Source organism: Petromyzon marinus, chromosome 22 (genome assembly GCF_048934315.1).
Source record: "Petromyzon marinus isolate PM22_M1 ecotype Great Lakes invasive population chromosome 22, UKy_Petmar_22M1.pri1.0, whole genome shotgun sequence".
Taxonomy (NCBI): Eukaryota; Metazoa; Chordata; class Hyperoartia; order Petromyzontiformes; family Petromyzontidae; genus Petromyzon; species Petromyzon marinus.
This window is the reverse complement of record NC_133688.1, coordinates 20,677,646-20,701,200: the sequence shown is the minus strand read 5'-3', so window position 1 is coordinate 20,701,200 and position 23,555 is coordinate 20,677,646. Positions and strand designations below refer to the sequence as shown.

Here is a 23,555-nt window from a genome sequence, read left to right as displayed (position 1 = left end):
ACAGAAACAGGGACAACTCCTTCCCCATGAAGCACTCTCGTATGTGGTTTATTATTTATTTACAAATCAAGAGCAAATTTAAGTAGAATCATTCGATGCACTTAAGCGTAACAGCAACGAAAGGGGATTTAATTACAGAAAGCCAAATTATGCCGTGTCAAACACAGAGAAAACCAGCGTCATTACCATACAAGGGGATGGGGTCACGTGTTATATACGGGACCTATAGACCTACAGCAAAGCATACGTGTATATGTAAATATTTATATATGTATACCGTCCCTAAATATCATTAAGTACCAACGAACAGTCTAAAAAAGAGACAGGGCCTGATGCATTGCACAGTGTGACCCACGTGAACGCACGGGAACTGAGTGCTAAGGTTCGACTCCCCTGGTCACTGTTAACAGGAATCAATTTATTTTGAACTGATCGTAGTCGAAGCGGGTGCGTTAGCCGAGCGGATCATGGCTGCGCGCAACTCAACCGCTCGTATGTGGACGTATCCACAACCAGAGACGTCCACATATTAGTGATCCGGTTGCGCCGAGACGTGCAACCACCTGGTCGCCCAGGTGTGGACCCATCCCGCCTCATCAAAGGGAGGGAGCGGAGGAATTTCGTCGTGTTCGCTGACAAAGTTGCCAAAATTGCAGTGTAGATGATTGATACATCGAGATGCATTGCTTGCTCGTGTCACTCCTGGCCCGACGGACCTTCAATCGAGAGCTCCTACAGGAAGGTAATCGGTCAACTCTTCCACACGGACCAAGATGGCTTGGAAGATACGGGGAGTACTCCCAAATAACCCCATTGTCAAAACGTTTAACCGTTGCCCATCTCTGCTCCCGAAGGACTGGTGGGTCGGCAGGGCAGCCTCTTGTACACATGTCCATCAACGCAGTGTTTAAGTCTCGTGTTGACAGCAATGGCAGCGTCTATCCACATCGCCTTTCCCTCCCGAGCTGATACAGCCAAGTCCTGCCGACACCGGAGGCAAGCTAATGCCCCATGAGCACTGACAGCAGCAATATTTAACGAGCTTAAATCCGATGGTTTTTAAGATGTTCTTTAAAACCCCCCAAAACCCCCCATGACCGTTGTCATGAACCATGCCAGGGTGACAACTCCAGCTACAGCTCTGACCCTGACATGAAGGCTGAGTTGAGTTGTCCAGGGCTGATCTCTGGGAAAATTCAGCACAACTTCAGGTGAGACCAATAGCCACGAACCGTGCCTCTAACCTGAACACAGCTCAAAACCAGACTAAATCATAGTCCTGTGACACAGCTAAACAGGCGGCTTAACATGCTCAGAACCAAGGCTGTTGTACTGTGGCCGGTTGCATAAAAGTGTGTTTTTTTCTCTGCTTAAGATGGCAAACTGAAGTCTACTCGATAGGTTCTATGCAGTAATGTAGCGTCGTGGAACGGGCCCTGGTGAAAAGAATGAAATGAGCCCCGACCACCATCTCCCTGTCCAATAGCCCCCCTCCCCTCCTTTGATACCTTCGCGCCCATGAGCCAGTGCTATTGGACCGCCTGCACGCTTGAAAACGACGTCACTGGTTTTTATGCGAGCGAACATTGGCCCTGGGCACGATGACCAGCCCAATACGAGGCTTGGGGCCACGGCTCCAGCCCCGACCTGTTCAGCCACTGCCTTGTTCGGGAGAAAAAAACACTGCGGGGTCCTGTCTCCTTCAGGACGATGAGCCAGAGCGTTAACGAGAGTCGAGATCCCGGGGCGCAGACACGCGTGCGAGTTTTGGTGGCATCAGCATGAGGCGTAAAGCCCGCGTGTGAAATGTAACCAGGCAAGAGCCCATCGAGACGTAATACCCATTTATCCACTAGCGCAACAAAGCCACACCAGCATGGGACCAAAACGATCGGGGAATTTTCCACTGTTTTTTTGCCAGGCTAAGCCAGAACCAAACCGTGATAATCTGGCCCCACAAGACACCTAAATTTGTCTCGAATCCAAGCAGGACCATTACCAGGGATTAGCCATACCGTCATCGGCACAGCTCGGTTTCTGCAGTGGAAAAACCTGGCCCCTCCTGAGCTGCGCTGGCTTGCCACGGCTCGGTTGTGCAGTGGGAAAAAAAATAGGTAAAATGGGTAGATCAATTTCGAAGAACTTTCATTATTGTCAGTTTTTGTAACGAGTACAAATGTCTCCATCACCAACCATATGTGGGAGGGGAAGAGGGGGGCAAACTCGGCTAGCCCGACGACTTTCGGGTGCCCCATCAACATGAGTTTCTTCCTGCACAAGTTAATTTGGGCCAGGGTGGCGATGGCCCTCTTGAGCCCCGGCGACGTCCCGAGCCCTGACGCCACGCGTTTACATACCACGCTCACTTTTTCATTCTCACGAGACAAAGGAGTTCCCGTCTCTCCCAACCACCCACACATCGTGCAGCATTTAACCCCCCCCCCCCCCCAATGTGGAACGTGCCGTGCACCCCCACGACACGCCCCGATCCTCCCAGCCTTTGTCGTAATCGCGCGTTAATATAAAACGCCACCGTTCTTGTACGAATCACCACCGGGGATGGGAAGGGGGGGCAAAGGCGCTAAGCCACTGCTATTAAATCAGGATCTGCCGTGGCAAATTACTGCTGCTCCGAATAATAAAGCAGCAGCAACCAATCATTATTGTTCGCGTGACTTGCACAGCAATGGTGATAGACGTTGCGCAACCACGGAAGGATAATGACCGACGGCGCTTAAAAATGGGCAGCTCTATCGATTGACTGCGCCACTATTCTCCAGAGCGGTAGTATTTTGCACGATAAAAAGCCACCTCACGCATGCAAGAGGTGTGAACACCAAAAAGTAAAGAGAGTGATAATATGGGACGGTGTGAAGAGCTAGCGGTGGGAATCGGATCGGGAACAGCACCACGGTCTGGTGGACTAGATTTGGGTTAGGGGCCACGTCTGGTGAGGTTGTGAGTGAGCCAAGGCGAGTACTCGTGTTGGATCGGTAGGAGAGCATTAATTTCCATCAAACTTGAAAAGAGACTTGTCACGCTTCTCGGTGGTGCTTTAGGAATAGTTTTGGGGGTAATTCTGCGGTGAATGTAGCACCTCGAGGGGCTGCAGGGGTCACGTGAAAGCGTTCCGCACAACCTTCGTCGCAGAAAAAAATGGTTGATGCAAACACGGTACGATGCGGATAACACGAGCGTAATAAATTACTTTGATAAACACATCGATGCCTGCCGCCTTGTCGACTCGTCGCTGGGGTTGGAGTCGAGATGGTTGGTTAGGGCTCGTATTGGGTGACCAGTGTGCTCCGCTCCCCAACTAACCTCGACCTCTGAACAATGTAATCTTCCGGAATTTATAAAGGAGTAACTCTCAATGTCACACAGAACAAGTCACATTAACATGAAGCACAGACAGAAATGCAACGCAACACGACCACCTTATTTCACAGTACGACCTTTTCCACTCCACTGTTGGATGTTTAAAGAGCCATACCGCGGACACGACCGGCGGCGCTCACGTGCGCCGTTCCGTGGCGCGCACTCACCACGGTGTGGACTCAAACCTATGTCCCCCCCACCACCACTCTTTAGTGTGACATCAGCTCCGGCCTTTAACGATAGCCAAAATGACCCGGGGAAGGGGAACACACAATCGCGCCTCCCTGTAGATTGCATTTTGTACAAATATCCGCTAAATATAATTCCTGGTTTAATGAATAAAGTCGCAGAGAAACACAACAGGCACATGTCTAATCACCTTCAGGGCACGTGTCATATATATGTGCACGGTCTGTTAAACTCAAAACATGTGGGGTTATGGGAAATTATGAATATAATCGTCATTATCGTTCTACTATAGACCACTTCCTTAAAAGATAACAATGTACAGCGGAACACGCCTCAAGTTTTGTACAGTGGTACACGGGTGCAAATCTTAAGACACTGTAACCCGGGAACAGAAAGACAAAGGGGAGGGGGACCAGGAGAGGGGGTAAGAGGGCGGCGACCAAAGCAATCCAATAAAGAGCAGCACCCTTGCGAACGAGGCCGTCAAAAAGTCTAAAGAATCGAAACCAGATGATAAACTTTGGTCGATATATATTAATTTTATTTCCGTATTGTAATTTAATTGACCAACCTTCTCCACCTATAAATTCCACCTCAACTTGCAAGTTAATCCGGTGAAGGCCGGCTCTTAAAAAATATATCCCTAGCGTTTGCGCGGTGGGCGAGGTGCATGAGCTGGGGACACCAAAACTGAAAAGCGAGGGTCACATTGACAAGGGGGGGGGGGTCTGGCAAAGTATGGAGTGGTTGGGCTTATAGGTGGGACTCGTACTCGCTGCTGATTGGCCAGTTCGTTACAATTATGGGTAGAGATATGACTGGTTGAGGAGAGCTGGCTATTGCTTGGAAAATGTTATAAAAATGTTGCCTTGCCCTTCCGCACAATCGTAACATTTCAGCTTTTGGCCGCATTTTATTTCTGGTCTCGACAGTGTGGATCTCAGAACTTTTTGACCGCCGGTCGTGCGTGTATGCAATATATTTTTTTTACTTGACACAACAGTACACAGGAAGCAAAAGGTGTGGCTTTTATGCTGTAAACGCGATGTCGCCATGCGAAGCCATCTTTGAACAACAGAGCCTCATGCGGAGTTTACATTATAGATCTATCGAGGCTCGCAAAACCTCACAAAAACCGGGCCGATTGAAGTGCTAACAAGGCAGCGCCATGAGACGAGGAGACTGCCAATCAATCTTCACAAAATAGTGGATTGCTCGAACTAGACTCAATTACACGGAGTGGTGGAAGTGGTGGGGAGCAGGAAGTCATCCAGCTTTTGGGAACCCGAGACATGCGGACAGCAACGTGCGCTCATTGCCGTGGGCGGAAGTGAACCGCGCCGTAGTGTTTTGAGTAAATTTTACATCGGCGGCGGCGGTGGGGATGGTGCGGAGGGCCCAGCGGGCGACGGCGCAACATCAAACCCGTACGGGCCGGCCCCACACGGCGACGGACAAGAGGCCCCGGTATACGCAGGGCATCGCCCCAGCGGTGGCGCTGCTGCCGCAGACACTGAGTACACCTCCTCCTCCTCCCTCTGCACAATGCCTCTCTCGCAGATTCGTAACGCATTTTCTTTTTTTTTTTAAAAGCAGAGCACGGTGAGAGAGAGGAAAAAAACAACATACACACAACACCAAAAAAATTTAAACAAAAAAATAAAAATACAAATCATCAAGAACACCTCCAGTGCAACAACGGAAAAATAACGGTACTATTATTTTGGACTCATTTAAAACGTGTCACGCCGCGCCAAGCATATTGCAAGCAGTTAACGCTCTTTAGTACAGCTAGCGTACAACATACGTGTGTGGTCTACCCCCACCAGTGGACGAGCCACTCGCTTCAAAGGTGCTAACCAACAAACACTCTTCCACCTCGCAGCTACACGCCAAAGGGGTACCCCACCCCAGAAAGCAAACACTCATCGACACAGTAACTTTCACCCAGGGCGGTAATGTACATGCGCAGCACACAACAGTGATGACCCCCCCCCAACCCCCACTGGCTCGGTCACCTCGCAGAACCGGCAACTGCCGCCCGTACTCGCTCAAGGTCTGACGCTGGCAACGCTCGTGCGGTAACGACGGCGTGTCGGCAGACGAGCGCTGGTGCAAGGCACCACGAGCGGAGGGGGAGGGAGTACACGGCCGGCGAGTCCGTCAGATGGGACGGACGGCAGTGCCGCGGATTAAAGGACGAAAATAAAAGTCGGCCGCTTGTTGTCAATCCAGATTCGCGTGTGCACGCGAACACGCAACGGCGGGAGTTGGCCTACCGCGGAAACGGAACGAGGGGGGAATTAAAGCTCCCCGACAAGCAACAACCAGCCGTGGTCCCTTCAGCCCTCGCACACAGGAAGTAGAGGGAGCTGCTGTTTGAGTCAGGGGCACGGGGGGGGGAGGGGGCATGACGGGGGGGGAGAAGTGAGGCAGGAGCGGGAGGAGGAAGAGCGGGTGACCAGAGCGCGGTAGGTGACACGCACAAGGCACGTCCCTCCGGGTGACGTTTGAAATGATGAAGTGAAGCACAGAGGAGACAGTGGGGGATGAGATGAAGACCCGAGGTGGGTGGGGAGGCCAGAGATGCTGAGGTGATATGGAATGCACGTTGAAGCCTGGCAGGTGGGGGGGAATGGCGGAGGTGGCATGTGAGCAGCTAGCTTTGGTCCCGGGCGGCCGGGTGGGCCCGGGTTGATCTGGGGGAGGGGGGGGCGTGGCAGGACGAGTGGGAGTCAGGGGCCAGGGCAAGTGCGAGGAGGGGCGGGGCCCCGGCCTAGCAGGAGCAGCTGTCCTTAGCAGGCTGAGCGTCGCTGGCGAGGCGGCCGGGCTGTGGTGTGGCCGGCTTGTGCTGCACGCCCGACTCGGCCGCGTTCAGGTCCAGGCTTCCGTCCTGGATGTTCTGGTAGATTTTCTTTGCCGTCTCTAGGAAGGCCTCCTCAACGTTGTCGCCCCTGGGACAGGCGGTGGTGGGGTGCGTGGGAAGGGCAAAAACAGCGTGAAAACGTTAACACTCGACGCTCTATCAAACAGCGAAGACAAATGGTGCATACTTGTGATTGTGCAACACTTCCAAACGTGTGTTTTTCCTCGGATATATTTACTATAAGTACAGAAGCGTAGGGGGTCGCCATGCATTTCCACAATTGTACAAAGTCCTTTTCAGCACTGGTTTGTTTCTGAAAGTGTTGGGTGACACTTTTTGGCCGGTTCTCTCCAGAGTCCCTAACAGCAATCAGGTCATCTTTACGCGAGTTATCTTGACTACAAGTTACAGAGCTAACGCGTTAACGCCGTTAACCTAGTGTTAAAGCGTTAAAAACGATGCAACTCAAGCAACAAATAGCTGTCTATTTCATAGATATGCACAAGTTTCGTTGATTTAAAAAAAAACCTTAACATTCACTTTTAGAGGTATTGTCAATACACACGACTAGTAAGACCACTCCACTCTGCCCTCCATTCTGAGGAACAAAAATGTCCGATAAAGTGCAGGCAGTGGTGTACGCTCGACGGATCCATTGATTCCTCTCTGCTGTGACAGAGGTTTATTGCTCCAAACACCGTCTAATACTACGTCTTCCTCTTTCAGGCAGTGTCATCGTATTTATAAAAGACTATCCTGTCTCAATAATATTAATACACAGCCAATAGGCCGCCTTCCCATTTCTGTCCTTCCACAAAAATAATTTTTTTACACATTCCATCAGCCAGACTTCTGGGAGTGCACAATTTCAGAAGCCATCACAGCGACGAGACTCTGCTGCTCCTCCCGACGTGGTTGTCTGGCTTCAACCAACTGAACGTGAAGTTGTAGTTGTTGCTCTGCATCTACATCAGCTGTAGGACAAGACGCCCGCAGTGTGCAGCCACAGACAGATCCTGGCTGTTATTCTCAAGTATTAGTCTCTCCAATACAAAGCTGGAAACTTAGGAGACGCAGCATAAAAAGGTATCTGTGAAAGTATGGTTTCTTTGTTTATTTGAGGTGCATCTTCCTTTAAGCCGCTTGAACGCAACACATTAGCGTTGCAATGCGTGCTACATAAATCTTCTGACGCAAACGTAAACGTGTGACATTCTGAGCCCAAGGCACTATCACAAATACCACTGCTGAAGAACTCAAGGAATTTGCGATGTTCGGGTCGTTTCATCTTCCCCGATGGTCGCAATCTATTACAAAAAACTCAATAACACCGTGGCCTTAAAATAAACAAAAATATATAATTGGAGACGTTTCTGGCAATGGCCCTTCCTCATAGCATAGCCAGAGAGACAGTGGATAAGAGTTGGAGAATGCACTTGACACCACGGGGTCTGATTTGAGTGTCTTTTTACAAGTTGCTGTCCAATTTTACTGAGAAATCAGCCATGTTAGGTAAACGAATGTGTATTTCAAATGGTGATATTGCACTGTATATGAACCTACAAAGGACAGGGTTTGTCGCTCGATCAATAACAAACTATGTTTGGAGTGAACGGTGAGTCCTGCCGGCTGAAAGATATCATTCAGTTTGAATGAGGTGGCCTTCTGTCCTTTGTCTGGTCTCATTGCCAGTAGAACTCAAGACAAGGTTGGATACCGACATGCCACTGGGGCTAAGGTCCCCACTTTCGAGATGACGAGCCAACGGGTGGACCTAGAAGGAGCTTGGTAAATGAATCAAATTTTTTTGTAAACAATGAAGAACAGATTTTTTTTTACCTGGCCAATAGGTCGACACTTACAAAACGAGTTCTGGTATGGGCTTGCGTGAGCGTTTACAGGCATTTAATTCGGCGCTGTGTGACATTTTTGAAAGGTGCTTTGTAAAAATATTTAATAATTATTGTGCCTTTGAGTAAAATAATTACCTTCCAGGAGCACAACCACATCGCTCAAAATACCAATCTTACTCGAAAACACCATAAGTAACAGAAGCTGTCACTGTAAATTGTTGTGTTAAAAGATAGTATTCTTGGTTCTTTCGGTAAAGTCACGTAGAAGGGAAACAATTAAATAATAACATAAAACAATACAATTCTCACGACGTTTCGACTGCAACACAGGCAATCATCATCAGGTGTGAAAACCACACCTGATGATGCTTGCTTGTGTTCCCTGTAAACGCACCTGATGATGATTGCTTGTGTTCCCTGTAAACGCACCTGATGATGATTGCTTGTGTTGCAGTCGAATCGTCGTGAGAATTGTATTGTTTTATATTTTTATTATTTTATTGTTTCCCTTCTACGTGACTTTACTGAAAGAACCAAGAATATGAATCCCTGCAGTCACGAAAGCTTTAAATCAAAATTTAAAAGATAGTGTTTAAAATAATGATGTAAAAAAAATGTGCAGCTCTGCATTTTTTTGTTCACGCCACTGCTGCTTTAAGGGCCTCCTCGCGACAGGAAGCTCGAGATGGCCTTTTCAATCAGGCTACTTTGGCCTACCCTTCCACGTTCAAAAGATGAATTTGAAGAGGTAGAAGCACCCATAATTTTCCCAACCACAAAACAATTGCAGATACCATAGGTTGACGTCTCAGGCAGTGACCATCGTCCCTGATTGAGGAATGGACAGTCTGCCGAATGTACATATTTGTATCAAATGCGGTGCACCCTTTTATACTGCTGGTGGAGGCATTTAAAAAAATAAAAACTTGTTTCAACTGCTGCGGGGCAGATTGAATTGGTGACCTATGGAATGCATATCATTCTTTTCAAGTAATGGAATTAACAATTATAAACAGCTTTTATCATGTAGATAAATCTCGGTCATGTCACAGGCTGTCCTTTTAAAATGCCTTTCAACCAAATTACATTCCAATTGTGCTATCCAACATGTCGGGAAATGAAGAACCTTTTAATTTGGAATTCTGGCTGCAAGCAGCGCATCGTCCTTTAATCTCAGGTGACAAAAAACACATACTCGAATCCAGATCACCAGCATTGGGAAATACGGTAAGTGTGTAGCTACAACAGTCGTTAGGTTTATTAGGTTGGGCATTCATTGAAATGAACTTAGCTCGCTTCATACTCATTCACAAACAACCCCAAGTGAGGGCATCACTTACGTCTTGGCGCTGGCTTCCAGGAACAGCAGGCCTGTGAGGACCACACGGAGACAGCACACAGAGACACTATTAACCAATACTACACTGCATACAAGGATGTCACTATAATACAGGAGTTGTACAATGTGTTAGTTCATTATATGACGTTGTTGGTTAGTCTTGGAAACTACTTTAGATTCCGAGTTTGTCCATGCTACTGTGTGCAGTGCTCTGTTCAATTGTGCTTCTGAATTCCATTGGCCCTCTGGGCCGTGTTTAATACTTGTGCGAGGTGCAACATCAATACATGATTATAATGAGTTTATATTATTAACCAGTTGTATCTAAATTCCTATTCAACAGGGAACAGGTAGTTCTGACGAGTTTGCTTTTAACCACTAAACAGATACGCACTCTGCCTCTCCCCCAAAACAAATAATGTCAGAGTCAGAGACCCAGAAAATACTTCCGCACTCATAAAACCACACCCGGTGTTCCTCTCACGATGGCTGCGGCTACTAGTCATGCGCCACCTACTGCAGGCTTCACACTACCCTGTAAATATTCAGTGACAACTTACGCACCGCGGCCAGTTGCGGAAAACACCGAGTGAAAAATTTCCCTTAGCCGACCCCGATATATACAAGAGCTAAGTGCATCCATCGCATGCAAGTTGTTTTATGCAACCAACACCCGGCCGATTGGAATGAGATCGATGGCCGAGCAAACGGTAGGCGGTGTGTCGATTGCAAGTGTCCGATCGTGGCGATTCGCTTGTGGCTGAGCGGCCTTTCCACACCATTCTCCTCCGCAAACTGCTTCGCCTCCTCGTACGTGACGTCCCTCTGCGCCTCCAGGTCTGCCTTGTTGCCGATGAGGAAGATCACCTGGGCGGGCAGAGAAGCCAGATCCACACCGATGTGGGGTTCATGCACTGCTCAGATATCTGAATGGAGTTGAGAGTTGAGTGTGGTGTATGCTTTATCATTTCGGGGCTGGTGAGGGGAGAGAGAGGTGTGTATGTGTGATGTACGCTGTATAGTTTTGGGGTTGGTGAGCGAGTAGTGGTGTGCGCTGTATAGGTTTGGGGCTGGCAAGTGAGTAGTGGTGAGTGTGCCATATGCTGTACCGTGTTCGGGTTGGTGAGGTTCCGAGCGTCCGTGAGCCAGCTGCTGAGGTGGTTGTAGGTGCTCCTCCTGCAACGACGGCGCTCATCAAAAACCAAAAGCTACCGACACACTCGTGATGGCACAGCGGCAAGCTGGATACGCAACCATCACAATTTTTTGACAGCAGATACAGATCATTACTGTTAGCCGATTAAAATGAACAAACATACGATTTTATTGGTGACGGTGGTGATCTTTTGTGGCGAAAACGCTGATAGTGATGACAATGATGGCGATGTTGTTGATAACGATGAGCAGCGCAGTGGTGCTGATGATGAAAGCAGTGGTGGCAATGTTGGTAAAGATGGACATGATGGCAGCAATGGTCTAGTGACAGTTGCGATGGTGGTTCAGGTGATAATGGTGTTGATGGTGGCATGTTGTTGATGGCAAGAATTATGGTGGTGGTAGCTGCGGTGACACTGACTGTGACGATGGCTGCAATTCCAGTGAGTGGCAATGATGACAATTATTGTGACAGTTAGTTCCACGACCATCCCTCCCATCTCCCCTGACCTTGATGAGATGTCTCCCACTTAGCTCATGAGCAAAGAGAATTGTTTCAGTACCAACCTTGGGTGCCAAATACCACCAAATATCTACCATGAGCAGTATCCATCATGTGAATACACTGTATTATAGACATTCGTCATATTTATTATAATGCTCTGCAGCTGTTTCATATCACATTCGTTTCTATTTCCCCCCCAAAAACATTCTCTATCGAACATACGACAATAAACCTTCAACTACCATTTTCTCATAAACAGTTGCCACAATGACTTTGCCACTAAACACATTTGTGACTTAGAAGCAAACTGCTCCAATCAAATCCGATAAAGGCATATTTGGGGGCACCGTCTCAAACGCCTCACACCTGGTGATGTCGTAGACCATGAGGGCGCCGGCGGCGCCGCGGTAGTAGCTGCGCGTGACGGCGCGGAACCGCTCCTGGCCGGCCGTGTCCCAGATCTGCAGCTTCACCTTCTGCCCGGACACCTCGATGATCCGCGTGCCAAACTCCACGCCGATCGTGTGGGGACAGTCCGCCATGACTGCACGAGAGAGCGCCGCACGGCAGGGTAAACATTCACACGTGCGCATGTAGCGAGCATACGCATGCAAGCGCACGCGTGTACACACGCGTGCGAGCACGCACACGAGCACGCACACGTGCAAGCAGAGACAAAATGCAAATAGCCCCCAGATAGCCTATACAGGTGGTTGGGGGCAAGTGCTGTTAACGAGCAACTATGAAGGCCAACACGGCGCACGTGGGGGGGTTTGTGGCCGGCACCACGTCCAGCTGCCTTTGCCTCACAAGTGGTGATACATACACACCACACGAGGTACTCATTTAAGGCAGAGTTGACCAAGGAGAGGCCCAGAATCGGTTTAGATGTTTGTCACTGATGTTGGCCAAGCAAGAATCGAACTCGGGACACAGGTTCATACCGCAGTGCGCTAACCGCTACATACACATTGCGAACACACGTAAGCACATATGTGGATTTATTCCCTTTTTAGCATCTTAATCCAGGGATTTTTACAGCTGGTTGTATTAAAAGAGGTTTTCAACACGATGTTTCGTTACTTATTTTAGTCTTAAGCAGAGCTTTTTCGAGCGTCTTTAGTTGTGGTAGCATTTAAACTATTTTAAAAACTCTTTTTTATTTGACCAGGTAAGGCCCACTGAGCTACGTAGCTCTTTTTCAAAATGTGGAGGGAAAAACCGGAGAACCCGGAGAAAAATCCACATGACCACGGGGAGAACATGCAAACTCCAAATATACAGGCCTCAAGGGTCGAGATTGAACCCACGACCTCCTGTATTCCAGACGAGGTAGTTAACATCAAGCCACCTTGGCGCCCTTATAGATGTTTATACAAGTTATATTTGTCTTGTACAAGTATAAACGAAACAAATCCAATCACACATGTGCACAAGCACACGAGAGTACCAGGCTCGGGCTGACAAGATGTCAAGCAGATGGCAGTACAGCAGTGGATTCCCGAATCTATGTGCGTGTGCTACCATCTTGTGCGTGCGAGTTTCCCCCGGGTTCTCCGCCTACATGAAACTCATTGATGGAATGGGCCAAACAGCATAACGCAGGACGCTTCTGAAAAATAGTCTGGAGACTCATGTTGTTATCAAACTGTTCTTATCTTGTCAACAGCCACTCAAGGGGGTTTTGCGGAAGGTCAGACCAGTCAGGGGGCTTAGAGGTAGAGTGAGCGGCTCACAGTCGGTAGGTTGAGAGTTCAAATCCTGGTTGGGGGTTGCCTCAGCCCATCATCCCGAGGGAGTTGATAGAATAAGTAGCAGTTTGTGGGGAGGTCAGCAATTGCTTTGCTATGGATAGACTCTCTTCTGCCACAGGAATGTGGAATTTACACCACTGGGTCTGGGGCTGCAAACATGAGATTCGCACCAACGCAATGCTGATTTGAGCTGGAAATCACTTTAACATTGACAGAAGAGCCATTCATTTGCCTTTTACCCACACAAGGTTCATTACACATTCTGACTCCCCTTGCTATAGAGATGTCAGTTGCACGCCAACATGAAATGTTAGTAGTCCTGAAGAGCTGGGAATAAACTCCAGGTTGTGTGTTTACATGTACTCATTCGTGATCCCATCGCTAAGCCCAGAACTCACATTTCTTCTCTGTGAACTGATGGAGCAAGCAGGACTTCCCCACTCCCATGTCACCTGAAACGTGCGGGAGGAGGGGGGATGGGGGACAAGGGCACACGCGGTTCACTGCATGAAGCATGAATGCAGGGATAAATTACATTCAACAAATCGTTACAGCCCAATATTTATACAGCACCTTTCACGGAAGACTCGCACCCCAGATAATCTTACAGTGTACGATGCACACATTCTATGACATCACTGCCAGCGCTGACGACTGCTAATCATGCAAATTAACCAGGGTGATGCAATGTCAGCAACGACGCACACTCTGGCAAAGCCTGCACTACAAAAATGCCTGGAGCAGCACTAAAGGCGACGGCATATTTGCGGATTTCACAAGGCGACTGCGTGGCGCTCAGATCGGTTTAAATCAAGAGTAGATTTGGTATTTGTGCCCTTCTTATTGTGCAAAGCCATCACAAAGGCACCGTTTCCCAGTCTGCAGTAGTTTTTCAGTACGGGACGACGTTTATTTGTGCAATCCCAATTCATTAATCTGCGGATACATTTTTCAAAGTAGGCTAACTCTATTGAGATTTGAAAAGACCGTGACACCAGCACACGTGGCACTGCTCTTTCATATAACGTTGAAGGATCTTTGATTGTCCATTGTGAAGCAAATGGCACGGAGGCACTTGATGGTTATTCCACCCGCAGCGTTAACCAGGGCGGCGGTGGGACTCGCATCGCGAATCTTTGCAAGGAGCGGCGAAGGCGCTACCGCCCGGCCATGTCAACGATTCGCAAGAAAGTCTGTCCGTGATTGTTGTAATTTACACGAGCGACAAACACGACCGTCCTCGTCTCCAGCCCCCGTTCCCACTTCCCCTGAAATAACAGCGGAAATAACTCAATCGTGTCGTTATGAGTCACTGCAATTTTACCGCGTGTTATAAATACACCAAGTTGCGGCGTGACGCCAGAGGCTGGCTCCTACTCCCCCTACCCGAGGGCAGAGGGCTTTATAAACCCAGGCAAGAGTCCCGATTTAATGTGCGACTTGCGCCCAACAAAAAAAACAGAATTTTCCTGCTTTTGTATGACCGTGACATCACGATAATCACGTGCACTTTATGTCGTAAAAACAAACAAGCGTCGGTAACGGCATGGCGCAAGATGGGAAGGAAGTCCAATCAACCTGAGCCTCGCTTTGACAAAATCACTGTCGAGTTTTCAGGAATATGCAAGGATGAATTTGACAGCTCTGTCCGGGTAGGCAACGCAGAAAATATTTCCACACCCAGGCACACAATATTCAGTAGACTTCCTCTCACTATGGCCATGGCTTACTGGTCACATTCCACCTACTCCAGTCTACCAGCGACCAGGAAAATGTTCCGTGCGAAATTCATCCATAGTTACTTGCAAAACTTAAGGGCCATATCCTTAGTGACGGCTCATCTCTGGCTTGGCCGCCGAGTACATTTGAACGAAAAACGAGTGAGCGGTCCAGCCATGGCGTGGCTCAGGCTCAACTCATGAAAATCCTAAGCATGCATGGGACCAGCTCAGAACCAGCTCAAGTTTAGTGTGGCTTTGAGTCGGCTCAATTCAGCTACAGCCAAACGTGAATGAAGCATGGCCTAAAGTGTTTAAGGGAAACGAAAGTGATGAAAATGAGTCACTTTTGAAACCCACCGTTTAAATATCGCCACCTGTTTGCACAGCAAGAGGCATTCACTCACGGTTTACTCACCTAGAGAAACGCGTGCACCTCAGCGGAAAAAGTTAATCATCACACAGAGGCGGGCGGGGGGGCTACTGTGCGATAAACGCTGGCGCCATAAGGCCAGAGCCGGCGGGAGCCCGCACGGCACTCACCGATGATGATGTACTTGAAGATGTACGAGTAGTTGTAAGGAGCGGCGGCCATGACTGCTCCTGGCTTGCACGGGGCGCTTGCAACCCTGATGCAGAGAAAGTTCACAAGCACACAAAGTTCAGCCCGACATGCAGCGTGAACAGCGGGACCAACAGTGTGGCGCAGACAGTTAATAAAATATTTGCATTTTTTTAAGCAATTAAATTTGAATTACATTTATGTCAGGGAGCCTTATATCTCATCTCAATAATTTCAAAGCTCAGTTGTCATTCTTTTGAAGACCGAATGATGACAGCTGTCCCTGTGCGGCACAAGGTGACGCAGCACCGGCCTGGAAGTCTGCATTAGTTTGTCAGTAGGGGGCAGTGTTGCTATTGGTTATTATAATTATAAGTAATTTGCGAGTAGCATAGCAGGTATGGCCTTTGGTGCAGGGAATGAAATGGGGCCCCACTCTTTTCGTAGCCGGCGCTTGTGCCCCTCCAGCCTATGGATCTCAAGTGAAGATGCACTGCTCGCATGCTCGATAGCTACGCCCCTGGCAAGCGTTGGTTGATTACAGAGTTGTAAAACTCCCAAACCTGCTGTGCTGCGAGGCGACCAGGAGGTGGCAGTATCGATTGTGGGAATTGTACACAGTGAACTCGGTTTACGCTCCTATCGATTCACGAAATTTCGATTAACGATCCGCCTCCCATAGGGGTCCCAATTGTCTCAATTAACGATCTTGATTTGAAGCTTTCGTGACTGCAGGAATCCATACTCTTTGGTTCTTTCGGTAAAGACACGTAGGTAGAAAATAAAATACAAATAAACACGACGTTTCGGGCGCAACACAAGCGTCTGTCATCAGGTGGGAAAGCATCGTCTGCTGCTGAGTCTGCTGCCTCAGCAGTAGACTCAGCAGCAGACGATGCTTTCCCACCTGATGACAGACGCTTGTGTTGCGCCCGAAACGTGATATATTTTAATTTTATACCTACGTGACTTTACCGAAAGAACAAAAGAGTATCTATTAACGATGTTTACAATATCACGAGGCTGCCAATTTATGCCAATCGGAGCGCTCCTAAGAGGACTCAGCAGACCTCAGCCAATCAACGAGGCCCTTTTTCGCGTTTTGAGAGCAACTGGCTGCTAGCTTTTCAATGTTTGACGTTCGTTGCTTATGGAAACAGCTCTTGAATATTTCGTGTTTTTTTTACTTAAAAGCTAAATAAGATCGCTAAAAACTGAAGGTGAAGAAAGACGAGAAAGTGAGGAAAACAATTATTGTGCAAATTAAGCAGGAAATTAATTCACACATCTTACCCTAAGGTAAAAAAATATTTTATGCTCTATTCATTATGTATCCATGTTTCTAATAATATTAATGGTTCAATATGTTACGTTTATTCATTAAAATTGCGTGCTTAAATATGATTAAATATGTTTTAGGGTGAAAAGGATCAACTTCCGATTGACTTGGAACAAATGAAGACTTTAACGTGCATTTACTATATTCCATTAACAATAATTTCAATTAACGATGGTTTTTGTGGAACCAATCAATACCGTTGGCCGCGGGACCACTGTACTCGATATACTTTATTTATATTTAATTATGAATAGTGACTTGCTCACCTTTTCTCTATTTTGCACTCGTTTTTGTATCGTTTACTATTGTAACTTTCTGACCCGCCCCTACTGGACATCTGTGAAAAAGGCCTTTAAAGCTCATCGGACTCTGATTTCACCATCTTTCCATGTACATGAGCACGTGCCAATTTAATCGCTCCCTCTTTCCAATGGACATCCTCTCGGGCATATTCCTTCCTTTGGCTATCGCCATCACTAATATCCACCACCGGACAACATCCCTCCGAGCAAAACGTCCTTGGACACGCTTGTGTGTGAGCTCCATTTCATTTGATCCTCTTTCTGACACAGTGTATATCCACACACACATAATTCTTGCTTGTCCGTACCTTTCAGCTTGACAAAGCAGTTTGCGAAAAATATACATTTGTTCTCTGGCCAAATCATACGGTATTTGTCCGATCACTCAGAAGCTAAGCAGACATGGGCCTACATGGTGCTTGGGGTAAGCTACCAAAAAGCTAAAAAAACAAGTGTAATAGGCATTGTGGGCAGTAGGGGGCAGTGCAACAAAATCCACTGCTGTTTTGTAACTACCCCCAACCCACACTGCCCAACGTGAAGAAGTTACGGTCAGGTAACTCTCTCACTGTATGCATGGTATAAGGCTCTCATCCAACAGTGAACTGATAAATGGGCTCTACATGGACTTAATCTACGATTTCAACGAAATGCTGAAACTTGGGATGACATTTTAATTCACAAACGTCCGAAACTAAGTATTTTTTTCTTGTGAATGAAGCTTCAAGCTCACGCCGCACAGGCCTGAACAAGTTAAGGTGTGTAGCTACGGGCGCTGTTTGTTTTTCTGGGTCATGTCTTGCGGTAACAGCTGTTCACCTCGCCGTGTTTAGGCGAGGCGAGGAGACAGCAGTGACACTCACAACACGAGTGGGCTACAGCGGAGAGGGGGCTCCTGACACCGACCCGGATTTTGGCGACCGCACACTCACATACTACGACCGCCTCCACGATTGGGTAAAGCAGCAGTGGGGAGTTTTAAATTAAGCGCCCACAAAGTAAACAAGGGAGATCGTATTGGCGGTGTTGTAAAGCACAGACACAAAACTCACTTCACTTTTAGCACAACACAAAAGCCCGGTTACAATTCCCCTACTTTTAAAAGTACCTATTACAGGGCCAAAAATGTGCTATGTGCTAGAAATTTGGAAACAAAAATTGCCATAATTTCCAATACAATGAGACAAACTGCCCAAGTGACATGTGTCGGCTATGTTAAGATGCGAATTGGGTCTTAAAATATACGTTCTATTACACTGTAGCATAAATGACAGGACGCGTGTGTGTGTGTACATTTTCTTTAGCGACGCTTTAAGTTACCTGGGAAAAAAACTAAATTATTTAACAATGGATAAGGATTTCACATCCACAGGAAACAAGGCCTGGGCAACATTACAGATCAGCTGCACATTGTGGAAAATGGGTGCTACAACTTGCACACTCAGGCATTTGTGGTGTTTATCGCCTTTGGCGAAATGTAGTCGTATTAACCACGTACGCGAGGATATTCAATCACTAACCATCAAGGAAGAATGCACGAGGACGTTATGTTCAATGAAAATTTATACAATTGGCACCATTTCAAAGTTTGCAGTGCTCACAACTTTATTTACAGCCCTTTAATAATTCACTGCTGGATGAAAGCAGCCTCATGTCACGTCGGTCACAGGGGTAGTCTGACCATACTTCACCAGGCAGGTCAGTGCGAGTTGGTGAATGCGAGGACCCAGGCCTGGTTCAGATATCACTCGCCATTCATTTCATGCTGAGTCGACCTAGGAAATGCCCAGGACCAGTTCAAATATTCATCATTGGTATCGGCCACGAGCGGAAATCGAACTCGGGTCGCTGGGTTTGTAGCAGTGCGCTTGTGAAAGGAACACACATTCATGCACGACGAGGAAGAGGTGGTGGTGTCAAGTGGATGGAATTTGATGGAAACGCGGTGCCACTAGGAGACCTTAACAGATAATTTTCAATTGTGTTGCAACAGTCACGGTGTGTCAAGTCGTTAGTGGCCACGGCGATGATTGGAGTGGGACCTTTCATTCTGCGAGCGTTTTTTCGTGCTCATCCAACGGTTTCCACGGAGTCACCTGATCAGTCACCCGATGCCTCCGTTTATTGATACTTTTTCAAGGCAAGAACTTAAAACAATCGGTTTGAGTCATTGTTGAAGGCGCCATGGCGCAGGAGGAAGAAGCAGCAGCTACTGTCAGGGCGTGTCGCTCTAACAGAAATCTAATTACAGTGGCCGCATGACGGGCGATATGCTGTGCTCAGCCACAGAGAAGCTGTTTACACAAAAGACCATCTGGCAAAATGCAACTAGGATAGCGCACTCACACGCTCGCTCAAATACACACATAGGAAATCACAAACTAAGCCATGGAACAGTTATCACGTGCCTGTCACTTCTCACATTTTGATGAAAATGAAACACGCTTGTACACACACCACAAACAGAACACCACCAAAAACCACAGGGTCCACCATAAACACGTACGTAAGTCCTCAGCCAAATTCTACTGTACAAGGGGGAAGAGTTGAAATCGCACCGGAAAGCTCAATCACCGCCTATTCTCATGTGACAACAACATGGCTGGTGTCACTTTTTTTTGCCAGACCACAGGGTTACCACCACAACCAACATTTCACCTTTAACCTGCAGCTGTGTGCCAATCAATTGTCAGGCAGTGCTTGAAAAAACCACAAATGGCTGCATTGCGAGGCTATAGAAAATGGGACTGTTCTTTAAATTTGCTAAACTATGAGAATGACTGCCAAGAATCACCACCTTCCCTTGTTACCCCCCGCCCCATCCATGGACAAGCCTTCTACCCCGAGTACGACAAGTGGTGAAACAGGTTGTTCAGGGTGGAACCTATCTTGCCTGAACCACTAGGTAACCTGATCTTAGCCGACGATATACATAAGCAGACAATACGCCTCTTTCCCATGTGTCTCGCCAAATGGGTGCTGTTTTATGCTGGCCGCTTTGCGTTGTAGGCCTGTGAACCTATGCTCTGCAAACGTGATGATAAAATACTTCCACTAGCACCAGACCTGTAACCAGTCCTACTCTAATGTAACCTGTACAGACCCGAACCATCCAGACCCAACAAAGTGGCTCAACCTTGCCCAGATAAAACTGAAAGTGACTAAAACCAATACGGTCCACAACAAAGCAGTCTGCAAATAGTGTAACATTAAACCAATCAAAACACGACCCACTCCAACTGGGCCAGATCCGACAAAACAAACCACAACGACCCAGCCGAAGCGGTCCTAATAGAGCCGGACCGGCCCCAACCGAACCAACCCGGGCCCCAACAGAACCAACCCGGGCCCCAACAGAACCAACCCGGGCCCCAACCGAGCCAACCCGGGCCCCAACCGAACCAACCCGGGTCCCAACCGAACCAACCCGGGCCTCAACCGAACCAACCCGGGCCCTAACCGAACCAACCCGGGCTTCAACCGAACCAACCCGGGCCCCAACCGAACCAACCCGGGCCTCAACCGAACCAACCCGGGCTCCAACCGAACCAACCCGGGTCCCAACCGAACCAACCCGGGTCCCAACCGAACCAACCCGGGCCCCAACCGAACCAACCCGGGTCCCAACCGAACCAACCCGAGCCCCAACCAAACCAACCCGGGCCTCAAACGAACCAACCCGGGCCCCAACCGAACCAACCCGGGCCCCAACCGAACCTACCCGGGTCTCAAACGAACCAGTCCCGGCCGAACTGAGCCAGACCAAAAAAAACCACCCCACAACCGAACCAAATGAGGGCTCAACCTGGCCCCAAATGAACCAGACCCAGACCCAACCTACCCGAACTCGACCCCGACCGAACCGGATAACAATCCAGCCCGACCCAAATACAAACCCAACCGAACCCGACTCATCAATCCAGACAAACGCTGAACGGCACAACCTCGCGACAAATGTGTTTGTTGTTCACCGTCGCCAACCAAATCGGCAGCTCCCTAACACCAGAGGCGAACCCCACGCCAGTTGCCACCAGGCCCTCAGCTGCGCCCGTCAGCGGCCTGAGGCCGACTGCACCCAACACAAAAACAGGGCGGAGAAACACGACGCAGAGGAAATGTTCCCCCCAAAAAACCAAACAAACCCAGAAACACCATCAAAACGTGACGCTTAGCGTTAGCTGCCGCTACTAATACCTCGAGAAATGAAACTGAAGTCGCAATAAAAACAACAGCAGCAGCAACAACAGCGGCGGCGGCGGGGGCTATGAGGTGGTGTGAACCATAGCCCGAGACGGGAGGTTGTGGGGAGCCGCGAAGGGTTGACCTCAGCACCGGCGCTCACCGGGCCAAAGTGACGATGAAGAGGGAGCTGACGAGGGCGACGAGGTAGTGAAGGAGCTAATTTGGGTTGACGAGCAATTAGCGAGGAGGAGGAGGGTGGTGGAGGAGGAGGAGGAGGTAGCGAAGAGGAGCAGGAGACGAAGAGGAGGAGGAGGAGCCGAGGCGCTGGGCCCGGGGACGCGGCTTCTTCCGGATCGGTCCAAGATGGCGGAAGTGCGAGACGGGGTTTCCCGCGGCCTTGGGCAGGGGCCGCCCTCCCCCCTCCCGCCCACCGTTGGCCCCCACCCCGCCCACCCCCCCCAACCCCGCCCCCCCACCCCGCCCCCCCCACCCCCCCTGCCCCCCCCCACCCCGCCACCCGAGACGAGTTTTCTCCCAGGTTCTGGATTGCTTTGCGTTACAAACTTCAGGGGCAATGAAAGACAACGCCGTCTTACGTAACCGTGCTATCTGTATCTTTTGTTCAGATGCCCGTGTTTTTTTGTTGTTGGGAGCTTTGGATGTTTGTTCGGGTCAAAATGTGTAACGTTTCGAGATGCAATTTGCACGAACGACGCGATATGAAAAACAATTGTCTTCTTGTGGAGGTTCCCAAGATATGGCAGTACAGCAAGTGGGTTCATCTTCTTTGGTTCTTTCGGTAAAGTCACGTAGAATGAGTATAAAATAATAAATTGATAAAATAAAATAACACAATAATATTCTCACGACGTTTCGGCCACAACACAAGCGGCCTTCATCAGGTGAAGGGGACGAGACTGTCTGGAGGACAGCGCTGGAGTGAGAAAGCCACGCTGAGATCACGACCTTTAAAGCTGTGTGAGAAGAAACAAAGCGCCTTGACAAAGGAATTAGCATTTGTTTCTTCTCACACAGCTTAAAGGTCGTGATCTCAGCGTGGCTTTCTCACTCCAGCGCTGTCCTCCAGACAGTCTCGTCCCCTTCACCTGATGAAGGCCGCTTGTGTTGTGGCCGAAATGTCGTGAGAATATTATTGTGTTATTTTATCAATTTATTATTTTATTCTCATTCTACGTGACTTTACCGAAAGAACCAAAGAAGATGAATCCTTGCAGTCACGAAAGCTTTAAATCGAAATTTAGCAAGTGGGTTCATTAGTCAACGACGTGTTGATCCTAGATTTGAAGTTTTCGTGACTGCAAGGATCCATACTCTTTGGTTATTTCGGTAAAGTCACGTAGGTGAAAAAATAAATAAAAATAAGAATAAAAATAAAAAATAGATTTTATTATTTCTATTTTTTATTCTTATTTTTTTCACCAACGTGTTGATACCCGCATTGGTGGAAGGATTTCTCCAGGTACTCCAAATGTCCTTCCAACGAATGAAAACGCGTCTTGGATAATACATTATTACTAATACATACTCCTTGTGTGTCATTGGCCATCAATTACAAGTCTTTATCATCACACATTCCATGCCTCTCGACTTCTGCCCTGGTTAAAACAAATGTAACTTGAACAGATCAAAAACAAAAAAAACTACTCTCTACACAACTGCGTTTTTGGTAAAAGGCCGCTTGCAGGATTTTTTCCGGATAATTTCTGCTGCTGCCCGACAGCCTGGCGAAAGGTCCAGCAAGATATCCGAATGGATTCTTGGACTTACGCCGTGGACACCAACAGCACTATTTTCGTGTTTTGAAACTCAGCATTGCAATTTGGGGAAGCCAAAATAAAAAAAAAATATACACGGTAATTCGGATGTTTCTGGTTCCTAGCATAGACTTGATTCTACTTGCGCCAAATGTCAACACCCGTCTTCCTAGAACATAATAAGAATTTACGCTAGGTTCCTGCTTTGCTTGAGCCAAGCCCTGATAAAGCCATAAGTTGAGTGGCGTGCTCTGTTTAATCACAAGCCCCAGGTCAACTCAGCCTTAAATGGCACCTAATGTGTAGTGTATGAAATACAGTGAGGGAAAAAAGTTTTTGATCCCCTGCTGATTTTGTACGTTTGCCCACTGACAAATACATGATTAGTCTATAATTTTAATGGTAGGTTTATTTGAACAGTGAGAGACAGAATAACAACAACAAAATCCAGAAAAACGCATGTCAAAAATGTTATAAATTGATTTGCATTTTAATGAGGGAAATAAGTATTTGACCCCTTCTCAATCAGAAAGATTTCTGGCTCCCAGGTGTCTTTTATACAGGTAACGAGCTGAGATTAGGAGCACACTCTTAAAGGGAGTGCTCCTAATCTCAGCTTGTTACCTGTATAAAAGACA

The 23,555-nt window shown here is 48.0% G+C and overlaps 1 protein-coding gene across 1 annotated transcript; it reads right to left on the bottom strand.

The window, feature by feature from the left end:
- Window positions 1-27: 27 nt before the first annotated feature.
- RAB14 (RAB14, member RAS oncogene family) lies at window positions 28-21,521 on the bottom strand. Its single transcript, XM_032958638.2, has 8 exons — window positions 21,303-21,521; window positions 15,301-15,386; window positions 13,438-13,491; window positions 11,652-11,829; window positions 10,735-10,801; window positions 10,405-10,492; window positions 9,627-9,657; window positions 28-6,521 (listed from the first exon to the last, which is right to left on the bottom strand). The coding sequence occupies exons 2-8, from the start codon at window positions 15,350-15,352 to the stop codon at window positions 6,344-6,346; spliced, it is 648 nt and encodes a 215-aa protein (XP_032814529.1). The 5' UTR covers window positions 15,353-15,386; window positions 21,303-21,521; the 3' UTR covers window positions 28-6,343.
- Window positions 21,522-23,555: the final 2,034 nt, after the last annotated feature.